This window comes from Frankliniella occidentalis, unplaced genomic scaffold (assembly GCF_000697945.3).
Source record: "Frankliniella occidentalis isolate FOCC.00 unplaced genomic scaffold, Focc_3.1 Scaffold115, whole genome shotgun sequence".
Lineage (NCBI taxonomy): Eukaryota > Metazoa > Arthropoda > Insecta > Thysanoptera > Thripidae > Frankliniella > Frankliniella occidentalis.
The window spans coordinates 210,886-222,813 of record NW_026267243.1 but is presented as its reverse complement, the minus strand read 5'-3'; the positions used below and the strand labels follow the sequence as shown (position 1 = coordinate 222,813).

Sequence of the window (11,928 nt, the reverse complement as noted above, 5' to 3'; positions counted from 1 at the left end):
TATCTACATGACTCAAAAATTTAAAAATTTCATTACGCCACAACACCCGCAAGATTCGATGAATTCAAAAACCAATTGCAGAAAGTCTCTTTTGACCCCCCCCAAACCTCACCGCCACCTCTCCCCTTCCCCCCTCAATGAATCATGAATAAGTGTGGCTTCTTGGCGATCGATGAGATGTGTCCGGTCCCAGTGTCCCACCGCTAGGGGATACATTGACGGCCACCGCGGGGTGGACCCGGCTACGCTGGAGGCGGGGGGCACCACAACAGTTCGAGAATGCTGCTCATTTTTGAACAACGCGGAAACTTGTTCCCTCTCTATGAACTAAGCCGTGTCATTTTCATCCACGGAAGCCACGTTCAACTTTTTTCGGAGAATTGATAGCGTTTGAAATTGCTGACCCTAAATACTGCACGGCGAACTTCACTTACAGTAGACAAGTCCATAGTAAAGTAAGTGAAGACGGCTTTGAAATTGACCGTAGGACTTGCAAGCCATCTCCTTTCATTAAAAATATTAGGAGCAGGAAAACGTCAGCCTCGTAGTAGTCCGAAATGCCATTAAATGATCACATAAAATGCGCACTAAAGGTAGCCCATTGCGTGCATCAAATTTGCGACGAAAATGTGTCCGCACCATCTGAAGTGCGTTCCCAAGCGATGTGCGACACATCTCGTCACATCGACACCGGCGCCGCCGCCACTCTGCAGCCCGCCCGCCCCCGCCCGCCTGGCTCCCTTCCGTTTTCCCTTTCACATCACATCTGTTTGTCCGGCTTCCGTCCGGGGATTACCTTGAGGGGCTTCGCGCTGCAGTCGCCCTCCCCTCCGTCCCGTCCCGCCGATTCCCACCTGTCCGCCTCCAACCCCAGCCTGCTGCATGGCCAGTGCATCACACCGCACCACTTCATCAGTAGGCACCAGCTCCCATCCTCCTCCTCTTTGCAAATGTCTCTTTACAGAATTTCAACAGAGGTACACGGCCGCATCATCTCTTGCATGAATATTGAGCCCAATTGCAGCTGCTGGACACTGCACAAGATTAGACTTTGGAAAACTCTTGTGCGTGTGACAGCGGCTATTGTTGGTGCTCAAATGGCAACTATGTTCGAGATGGGCACACAACGACGGAGGCTACAAGTCAAGAGGATGCGTGTTCTGCACTTTTGTTCATCAAACCTCCTTCCAGGTTAGAAGTGAAATAAGAAAATGTTGTCTTAGTCAATAGACCTGTATTATTGAAATAAAATTTTTAAATGCATAAAATACAGAATTTACAGCATTAAGATTATCCTATGTAAATGTTAACAATTTTCCAATTTTACCTACTATCACTTTCATGATCCACAGTAACAACTGTGTAAGACACCGGGAGTGGTGCTAAAACAAATAACCTTAGGAAATACAATCATGTTATAAGGTAGTCTCATGTTAAAGAACATACTCAACACAAATGTATTGCTGATAATTCAGTCTATAAACTTCTCCTTTACTAATAATAAAAATTGTACAGTAAAATATAGCAGCCCATCGACTAGTCTATTACAGTTAGAGTATGTTACTTCACATATGTACAATCTACATAATCATGATAGCAGACCGTGTTTTTTTTAAATGGGTTATCAGGGGTGGCCCACAGTGGATATGTTGATAATTCTGTTGCCAGTCTAAGAGATCAAAAACCACAATGTTCTAACAAAATGAACAAACAACTTTGAAATAGATAACAACCAGAAAGACAAATTTAAAATACTCAAAATATTTCTGTAACTAGATATTAAAATTTGATCCCAGTCCAAACAAACTTATACATGAACTTTTAATAAAATATACTCTCAAAACCACTGCACAAGCTACAGAGACATCTTCAACAATGCAAAATTTACAGATGGAAATCCCAGTCTGGCTGAACGATTACCCAAATGGAATAACTCTTAGATCAGGTATTTACAGCTCCTACATTCATGTTGAAAATCTCAATTAAAATAACACCTGTGACCAGCACAGTTCAGAGAGATTTTCAAATGATATGATTGATTAAAAGCAAAAACAACAGTACTAGTTTGTAAAAAATAGATGTTTTACATTGGGCTATTGAGTTCCAAGCCAAAAATAGTCTACTACAAGAAAACTTATGAGAGGCAGTGAGTTACACAAGACCACAGTATTAAGCGCAAACTTTCATGTTTCAAGAAGGTAATCAAACCAAAACTTTAATAAAATTGGTTTAACACCAAAGGCAAACACAGAAAGTGCAAGCAAAAAAAAAATAATAGAATAAATTTCTAAAACACAGTACCCTGATGCCATAAACAGATCTATTGGGGAACAAAACAAACACAAAAGTACATTTATGAAAATACAAAATGAGTGCTGTTAAGGTTTAGAGGTGTCTATTTCTCAATTCAAGAAATAGTTCAGGTTCAGGATTACAGGGATGGTTAACAGTTAACACTTAATGCCTTAAACTTAGCACAAAAATGAGAAATTCATCACAGTGAAACAATCTTATATCAGAAATAATAGCAATATTTCATGACAAAGCCTTGCATTTAGAGAAGCAGACTTCATGATAACAATGGGAGGCAAGATAAGTTAAGAAGTATTTGTCTCTTCTGCCGCAAACCAGTGACGAGAAAATGATATCACAAATGACAAACACACCAATACATCTCCTTATTTATCGCCAGTCTATTTCAATCAGTCTGCATGCTCAGTACAGTACATCAACTCCAAAATTTAACAATATTATTGATAAGTAGTTAAAAAGATTACAAAACTTTTACACTAACAACAGGCAGTCAGAAATAAGAATCTCATACATAATATACACAAACATAAACAACAAAATACAAGTTATAAAAAATGTACATAAATACATAAATAAATCATATTTTATCTACATGACTCAAAAATTTAAAAATTTCATTACGCCACAACACCCGCAAGATTCGATGAATTCAAAAACCAATTGCAGAAAGTCTCTTTTGAAACAATTTCTAGAACTTCCAACATCTGATTTTTTTTTCAAAACAAGCCTCTCAGAGGATCCCCTTTAAGTAACAGGAGACGGGGAAACTCTGACTTAGATCTGACGACATGAGCGCAGGCAGAGGCATTTGTTGTAGACACATAGACGAGCGTGGAATCTCCAAGTCGGATGTTTCCACTCACGTCATGGTCTCTCTGCCCGCGTTCAGGTCATCGTAAACTAGGCTTGAAGTCAGTACCGGCGTCGATGGACCGCCTTGGTGCACGAGTGATCCGAGCACACGGACTGACCGCTGGGTGTTGGGCGCTGGTATTGTCAGCAATCGCACCTCCCCGTGGGCGAGGGGGAGGGCGGCGGCGGCAGGGGGTTGAAGTACGTCGAGGACCTCGACGAGGGCGAGGGGGGACAGGAGGGGGCGGGAGTAGGGGGCGGGGGGAAGGGGTCGCTGTCGTAGCGGTAGTCGGACTCGTCGCAGACGTCCGTGGAGCACGGCGTCGGGGGCGGGGGCTGGTTCATGGCGCGGTAGTGCCGGTAGGGCCGGTAGAGGCGCGACTCGGCGCGGCGAGTCGAATCCGACGTGGTGGCGGGACTAGGCGGCGGATTCAGCGTCTCCCTGGGGTAGCACAGAAGCGACGAGGAAGACAGCAGCGCACCGTTATTGGCGCCCCCTGCACAGACACACAAACACGTTAATTATGTCAAACATTTACAGAACTACTTTTATTCGCGCAGTAATAAACCGCAGACGAGCACAGGGAAACACTTTAAGGTCAATCAGTGGCAGTCAGTTAAGTTTCCAGTATGTCACTACACTGCACCGCTACTCACCAGAGGCGGAGGAGCTCGAGGCGCCCGTGATGTGGCTGCGGTGGTAGGACGGCGAGCCGCTGGTGGAGCCGCTGTTCATGGCGGACATGCGCACGGCCTGCAGGTGCTGGCCCTTGAGCCCGAGCGTGCCGTGGCCGAGGCCGTGGCCGCCCGTGGACAGCGAGATGGAGCGCGCGCCGTTGGCCGCGCGGCCGCTCGCCACGCCGCGGGAGCCCGTGCCCGCCGTGCCGCAGCCCAGCGCCGACAGCGCCGGCCCCGGCGGCGACAGCGGGTCGTGGGCGGGGTCCGCCGGATCCAGGCCGTCGTCGCCGTGCGACACCGACTTTTTGCACTTCCTGGCCCTGGAGAGAACCACACCGGAGGAGGTTTAGAAAAGACACTCAAAGAAACAGGGATACAAGAAAAATTTCATGGTTTTTAAAAAGTGGATGAGTTATCCACGTGTCATACACATAAAGAAAGTTGCTGCAGAGTTGTAGCACAAACTATAATACGTACCCAATCATGCCGAAGGCGAGGGTGAACACAATAGCCAGGCCCACAAAGCAGTACAGGAGTGTGATGTAGCTGTTGGTATCCGCAGCAAAACTTGCAATTTCACCAGGCTGTGTGTTTGGGCCAATTACATTAATTACGTTGCTAGGGTCTTGGCAGGTCAACTCATCACTGCCGTCCATGCAGTCCTTTATGCCATCACAACGACGCTCTTTTTCTGCAACAGGCAACACAGAGTCATTAAAACAATCTTTGAATAATATAACAAATACCGACAAGAAAATAGAAACTAATCAATAGGCAGTTTCAACTTTATGGTATAAAACCTTCAGCAAATTTCAGACAAAAAATAACTGTTACCTATGCAGCGAGTTGTACCACTTCGACAAGCAACAAACTCAGGTCCACATTGAGGACAGTTGATTTCGTCTGAGCTATCTGAGCAGTCAGGTTGCCCATCGCACCGCCACGAAGCAGGAATGCAGTCCTTGTTACCCGAGACACAAGTGAAATGGTTGACGCTACAGTCAACACAAGTCTTGCCATCCTCTGCCAGAGACATACCAATGGGGCAACCGCACATACGGCCTGTCTCACTAGGCATGCAAAGGTGGGAGCACGTCCCATACGCCTGACCAGACCCGCATGGGTGATGAGTAATGAGCTGTAATACATTAGCAAAAGAACAGAATTAGCACAATTCTTTTGTTCAAAAAGAAAATTTTCATTTCACAGATTAGATTTGATACAGGTATCCTACTGGGCCAGACATTGCCAGTATTTATTGTTTTATTTTTTTCCCTCCAGCCAGATACCTAAGATACTACAGTATCTTAAAAGAATGATATACAAAATTGATACAGTTGAAGTTACAATTTATTTACCTGAGGTGATGGAAGGGATACAGAAACAAGATCAGTGAGTGATGGCAGTTTTGGTGCTGGTACAGGAAAGGCATTTTCTCCAGTAATTTTATGAACCCTTGTCAGGCTTTGATGGTCATTGTCCACAAAATATAGATAGTCTCCAAAAACAGCAATATGCGACACATGCATGAGACCATCGGTTTTTAATGTTTTCCTGGGACAGAAGAAAAGATAAATTAGGACAGTTCACCAAAAGGAGTTACTGAATCTTGTATTCAAAATTTGGAGCACATACCTGTCACTGCCATCAAGAGCTGCTGATTCAATCACCCTAGGCTGAGCCCAGTAAACTCTTTCACCTTTCTCTCCTTGGTCAACAGTCAAAGCTGTGAGGTTCTCAATGTTATCAGCAACTACAGTTTGATTCTTGCCATCATAGGAAGCCATCATAACTCTGACCATTGGGCCACCAACATCAGACCAAAACAATAAGCTGAGAAAAGAAAACAATCTGAATAAGATGGGTCTTGCAAAAAGGGACTGCAACACGGCAGAGAAGAGAGAAATAATTACCCTCTGATAAAATGTATGGCTAGAAGACGAGGTTTCAGTCCTTCACCCCGCACCACTGCACCCAGTGGTTGAGATGATGAGTTATCCAGCCGAGTCACATTGATTGCATTTGTATCAGCGCAGGTCCAAAATAAAAGGTGTGAAATCGGGTCAAGAGCCAAGTCATTTGGGTACTGTGTTGGTCCATCAGCACGCCCTCCAACAAAAACACTTGAGCCAGAGCCATTGTCACGTGACCGTTTGATTACTTTTTGACGATTATCAATCTAAACATAAAAAAATACAGTAAAATTAATGTCAAATAAGCAAGTAAATAAATTTACATTGATTCATTTAATCATAATTCTAAAAAATTCTCATAAAAATACACATACCCAATAAACAAATTGAGTGAGGGGATCATATTCCACAGCTTTTACTTGCTTCACTCCTTGAATAGGCAGAATAACATCAGGGCAATCTTCCCCAGAGGGAATCAAACGGGTAAGTGCATTTTTCTGACCAAAGAGTAAAAATGATTCTGGAGCTGTAAGAGACAGATACACAATAGTATACAGACAGATTCACAAAAAAAGTAAATAATGAAGAAACCACAAAATTGTGGGAGATTTCTTACCATGGCATGTTGTTCCATCAAATGCTAAGGTGTAATGTGTTGGGCATCCACAGCGATGAGTATAAGTATAATGGCCAGTAGATGATACATGAGGAACTGTATCCAGATCCACAGATGATGTAGGGCTGGCAGCAGGCAATGCAAGACAAAGGTGGGTACAGTTTCCATTGTTCGCAGAACATGCATTTATGCCTGTCTGGTAAGACCGGTGGAAGACTACCATGTCTGTAACATGGTCTAGATGCTGGTAGATAGTGGTTCGGTTAAGTCCTGTTGCTTTGTCTGCCCTTTCAATTACACCTGAGTTCCAATCCGTCCAGTAGATGTAATCCTACAATGATATAAAAATTAATTGTTTTACATTATAAGGAAAAGGAGACTCAAGGCAACAAATATAATTTTGAAAATATACGCAAATATTTTAGAATAATACTGGTTATACTGAATTATGTACCTGGTATTGAGTAATGGCATAGGGCCTTCCAGTATCCCTTGAAATGAGCACCCTCCTGTTTTTTCCATCCAAGTCAGAACTTTCAATAGCTGCCTGAGCTCCATGCAATTCAGTCCAATACATCCTACGGCCTATGAGGTCAATAGTCAGACCACTAGCACGTCCCAAGCGGTGAATAAGAGTGGAGCGCAGAGATCCATCAAGTGCAGCTCGTTCCAAAGAACCTGGGTCACCCCATTCAGTCCAATACATGTAGCTACAAAAAAGATTCAAATTGCATAATTAGACAGTTGTTAAACAAGAACCCAACAACAATAAACAGCATTTGGCCATGTAATTACCCTTCATGAGGGTCCAATGCCAGACTTCTAGGCTCCTCAATATCCTGCCATATGAGCACTTTACGTGAACTGCCATTCAAACGAGCAACTTCAATCCTCTTACTGCCGGTGTCGGCCCAGTAAATATTATTAGCGATCCAATCTACCACCATTCCTACAAAACAGGGGCACAAACTCATAAATGGCATTCAATAAAAAACACACTGATAAAAGACACAATAGCAAATTTTCTTTACCCTCAGGGGAGTCAAGTCCTATTTCAATTATGTGTTCAACTTCTGAGCCATTTAAAAAGGCACGAGAGATTGATTTCAGTTTCACATCAGTCCAATACATAAAATTGTCTTGAAGGTTGTAGTCAAGAGCACTGCAAAGAGGAGGAAGAAAAAGATTAGATCAAAAAGGAAATATCCATTCACAATGAAAATACAATTTCAAAATATGCACAAGTTACATAATATCATAAGGCATAGCTCACCTAACATCTTTTATCCCACTAATTGGTATAACTGAGCTGCTATTGGCATTCTCAATACTTATATGGCCAATGTTTTCTTTACGGGCAAATAATATGAAAGCATTAGGAACAACACAGGTACGACCATCAGATGCAAGCTCCTGCCCAATTTGACAGGTGCACACATAATCATGATTTGGTCTGTTGAGACAAAGCTGGCTGCAGCCACCATTGGATTTACTACAAGGGCTAGTTGGAATAGGATCACTAAGACGAACTGCTTTCAGACCCATCACGTTTGGCATTTGGTCAGCAAGAGTTTGCCGGCTCCCTCCACCTTGCCGGTTGATGCGGTTCACACGATCTATGCTCCGTCTTTGCCAGTCAGTCCAGTAGATGAATTCACCAAGAAGACTCAAACCAAATGCATGAGGGAGTTTCTCACTGACTACTGTGGTACGATCACTGCCATCAAAATTCACAACCTATACAGATATCAAAACAGGGGAGTCAAATGGATAATTCTAGAAATAGAAAAATAGATACTTGATAACAAATTTGTTAAGAGGTAAAAATTAACCCACCTCAATCTTATCTGTCTTTGCGTCACACCAATAAAGCAAGGACCTCTCATGATCCATGGCAAGACCATTAGGCCAACCAAGTTGTTCAGAAACTATAACTACACGCTGAGAACCATCCATAGCAGCTCTCTCAATTTTGGGCTCTTTTTCATTCCAGTCTGACCAAAACATTAATCCTTTCTCTGGGGCAATAACAATGGCTCGTGGTTCAACTAGATGTTCAGTAATGAGAACTGTGCGATGAGAGCCATCTAGTCTTGCAACTTCAATACGATCAGTACCAGTATCAGTCCAATAAATGTTTCTTCCAACAGCATCAATGGCTATGCCATCTGGTTGCTCCACTTCTGAAATAACTACATCTTGCTGTCCCGATCCATCTAACCTTGCTCTTCGAATGCCTCTTGCCTCATCATCAGTCCAGTACAAAAACTTTTCAACAGGGTCAAAGTCAATAGCTATGGCATGTTTTAATCCTTTAAGAGGTAGAGTAATACTAGAATAATCTGGCGTGTCAAGGGAAATTTGAGCAATGTCAGTGCGTTGAACAAGGAGTAAAAATTCTTGAACATCTGAAAAACAGAGGGAATAGGAAAACAAGGTTAAAATATTTTACAATAAGGGAACTCAATATCTTTTCAGGCACCAATTTATCTTGAGGTACTTACCATCAAAGCAGGTATGATTGTTCATCAAGCGGACGCCAGTAGGGCAGCCACAAGTGTAACCCGGGGGAGCAGGTGAGAGGAGGCACAGATGAGAACATCCAGCATTATTATTATCACAGGGGGTAGGACTAATAGGTTGCCTGGCAGCATCCCACACTTTGATATCCATAGGAACATTTTCACCATGGATCATTTCTCTAGGACCATTCCCAGAAGATTTATCAAAAATATGAATTGACCTGGAACAGAAAAAGTTCTTCATGAAGAGATTGGCAAGAATACACAATTTTCAAAACCTCAATCCATTCCATGATTCTTACCAGGTTTTCCAGTCAGTCCAGTACAGTACATTTTTAAACAAAGATAAAGCAAAGGGGTACAAAACACCTTTGTCAAGAATTCTTTTCCTTTTATGACCAGTAAAGTCCATTGATTCAATGAATTTGAGGCGGCCATCAAGCCAGTATAATGTTCGAGTAGAGAAATCAACAGTAAGTCCATTGGGCCAAAATATGTTTTCTTTAACTATCACAGTTCGCGTTGAATGATCACCATTCATTCCTGCTCTTTCTATCTTAGGAACTTCACCCCAGTCGGTCCAAAACATAAGGCTGAAAAAGCACATAAATTGAACTCGTTATACATATGTTTAACTTTTATTAAGAATATTTTTTAAATATATAATGCTGATAAAAAAAAACTTACCTCTCTTGGGGAACCAGTGCGATTGCTCTTGGTTGGTCAATATCTTCCCAGTACAGAACTTTGCGATACTGACCATTGAGAGTAGCCACCTCAATTCTGTTTGTTTCTCCATCAGTCCAGTAGATTTTATGGGTCAGCCAATCAATGGCTAGTCCATCCGGCGAGACAAGGCCAGTGGTCACAATCCCAACCTGTTTTAATATTAAGATCATGAAAATTAATTTATTTGCCTGTAATAACAAATAGCATGTGAAAACACTAATTGTATAAATCATACCTTGTTTGCAATAGAACTAGTAGTGCCATTATAGTTGATGCATTGTATCATCTCCAGTCCATGGTCCGTCCAGCACACCAGTCCCTTCGCATAGTGATAGTCAACTGCTGCACCCTCTTGCAAGTCCTTGACAATGGGGGTGGCTTTCGAGCTTGATGACCGGGAGGAGACATTGGCCACCCTGATGTCTTTGGATGTGGCAAACAGCAGATTAGGGTATCCTGAAAAAAATAGAAACATCACATCAGAAACTGAGAGTGAAAGTGAACTCCAAAATAAATTTGCAAGGGACTTCCACTTTCATAATCATTGTATTATGATTGTACATAATCATTGTATTATGATTGTACATAATCATTGTACACCCCCTCTATAGATAATCACTGATAATTGAAGAAATATAATCATCTAAAAATCCAAAATAATGATAAAAACTTACTAAATTTCAAGAAAAGACAGTAAAATTTACTTCCAAAATCATTGAAGTTCAATTGAATGGACTAGACATTTAATTCCGGTACTGTTCCATAGTCTTACGAAAATTAATCTCACTGGGAATCAACAATTTAAGCATACATGTTGCTTGATTATTAGCCCATAATCACCAAAAGAGCCCAAGATAATCTTCTATAATCAGTGATAATCATGGACTGATTAAAATAATAATACGCAATTTTTCAAAGTGGTGTAGCCCCTTGTAAATTTGAAGGCAACAGCATTTTTCTAAATCTGCCACAGGCCACAGGAGTAAAAATATCAAGGGCAATAAAATCAGTACATTGGGTGTTATAGCATAGCATGTTTGACTGGGACCATCTACAAACGGGTAGGCAAGCAAGGCATAGTGAACATTGAAGAGGTCTATGACTAGGCTGAGGGTCTCTCCCCCCACCTCTTCCTCTTCCTGTATCTCTCAGAGACCATGTCCGGTGTCCCCCCCCCTCCCTCCTTCTCATCCCTCAGTTTTTGCTGGACCAGGGAGGCAGGCGTCCACCTTCGCCACGCCACGCCCGTCCGTCAAGTGCCCAATGACACGGCGTGCCAAGATGAAGGACGAGCAGGCCACGGGCCGACACACAGCAAAACGAATCGGATTCAATCGATGAGAAAAGAAGAGGGTGAGGAATGTGTTACAACAAAGCAGCAGTCCGGATGACCCTGCATCAGAGGAGAGGGGGGGGGGGGAGAGAAGGGGAAGAGGAGGGGGGGGGGGTCCAGCTCCTCAAGGAACTCCCCCCTCCCCCCGCTAACAAGGTGCCGCAGCCGCCACGGCCACCGCCGCAGCACTGTTGTTACTGCTCGGACGATTACGAACGTAAATCTAACATCCACCACGCCGGGCCACGCCCGAGCGGAGAGCGGAGCAAAAGGGAGGCGGAGATGAACGGAGGGAGAGGAGAGAGAAGAGGAGGAGGAGAGACAGGAAGGGGGGGGGAGAGGAGTAGAGAGGGAAGAAGAAAGGAGAGGAAAGAGAGAGAGAGAGCCGAGGGGAGACGGTGGTAATTGGGCTGTCAAAAACGAGAATATTTCAGCTCCTCGTTCCTCTCTCTCTCTCTCTGCCCATCCTCCGCCGGCGCTGCTGCATGCTGCATCCTGGCCGAACTGACCGAACGGCCACCGACACCGCACCGCACCACACGGCGGGCACAAGCGCTCAAAAAAGTCACAAAAACACACACAAAAAGTACTGCATTTTAAAGTGCCATCACCGTCAAATTCTGGCTTGTGCGGAATACCGCAGTGAGGGATGGTGCAGTCGAGTCCGCCCGGTGCAAACACCATTCAACGTAACAATTGAAACTATTAAAATAATTGTAAGTTAAATCCCACGACTTGTTATTAAACGAAACTATCACTGCTATCACAACCCGAGGCGTGCAATGCAAATCAAACATCCCAGGTTGCATCAAATAAAAACTGGAACCCGATTTTTCCTGTACGACAAGAAAATTACGCTTTCCACGAATTAAAGAAGAGATCAACCCGCCGCCTCGTCGGACAGACTCGGAGCGGGCACAGCATCCACAGCCCTAGTGGCGGCAGAAGGAGCTGCGGTGGGACGGGGCATCT

At 43.5% G+C, this 11,928-nt stretch overlaps 1 protein-coding gene and 1 long non-coding RNA gene across 2 annotated transcripts in view; one reads left to right on the top strand and one right to left on the bottom strand.

Moving 5' to 3' along the window:
* The window catches only part of LOC127749983 (uncharacterized), a 2,945-nt gene extending 1,672 nt beyond the window's left edge, over positions 1 to 1,273 (top strand). Inside the window, exon 2 of the long non-coding RNA XR_008011464.1 lies at positions 965 to 1,273. This is a non-coding gene — a long non-coding RNA (uncharacterized LOC127749983). The remainder of the gene's footprint in view (positions 1 to 964) is intronic.
* The window catches only part of LOC113207278 (low-density lipoprotein receptor-related protein 6), a 25,998-nt gene continuing 15,284 nt past the window's right edge, over positions 1,215 to 11,928 (bottom strand). The window contains exons 2-19 of the mRNA XM_026423776.2: positions 9,859 to 10,079; positions 9,582 to 9,772; positions 9,197 to 9,487; positions 8,877 to 9,115; positions 8,209 to 8,780; positions 7,646 to 8,109; positions 7,404 to 7,534; positions 7,168 to 7,321; positions 6,827 to 7,082; positions 6,373 to 6,703; positions 6,131 to 6,282; positions 5,757 to 6,022; positions 5,479 to 5,676; positions 5,202 to 5,397; positions 4,678 to 4,981; positions 4,321 to 4,534; positions 3,823 to 4,163; positions 1,215 to 3,662 (exon numbers count right to left, since the gene is read on the bottom strand). Coding sequence (XP_026279561.2) covers positions 3,310 to 3,662; positions 3,823 to 4,163; positions 4,321 to 4,534; positions 4,678 to 4,981; positions 5,202 to 5,397; positions 5,479 to 5,676; positions 5,757 to 6,022; positions 6,131 to 6,282; positions 6,373 to 6,703; positions 6,827 to 7,082; positions 7,168 to 7,321; positions 7,404 to 7,534; positions 7,646 to 8,109; positions 8,209 to 8,780; positions 8,877 to 9,115; positions 9,197 to 9,487; positions 9,582 to 9,772; positions 9,859 to 10,079 — 4,874 coding nt within the window. The 3' untranslated portion in view covers positions 1,215 to 3,309. The remainder of the gene's footprint in view (positions 3,663 to 3,822; positions 4,164 to 4,320; positions 4,535 to 4,677; positions 4,982 to 5,201; positions 5,398 to 5,478; positions 5,677 to 5,756; positions 6,023 to 6,130; positions 6,283 to 6,372; positions 6,704 to 6,826; positions 7,083 to 7,167; positions 7,322 to 7,403; positions 7,535 to 7,645; positions 8,110 to 8,208; positions 8,781 to 8,876; positions 9,116 to 9,196; positions 9,488 to 9,581; positions 9,773 to 9,858; positions 10,080 to 11,928) is intronic.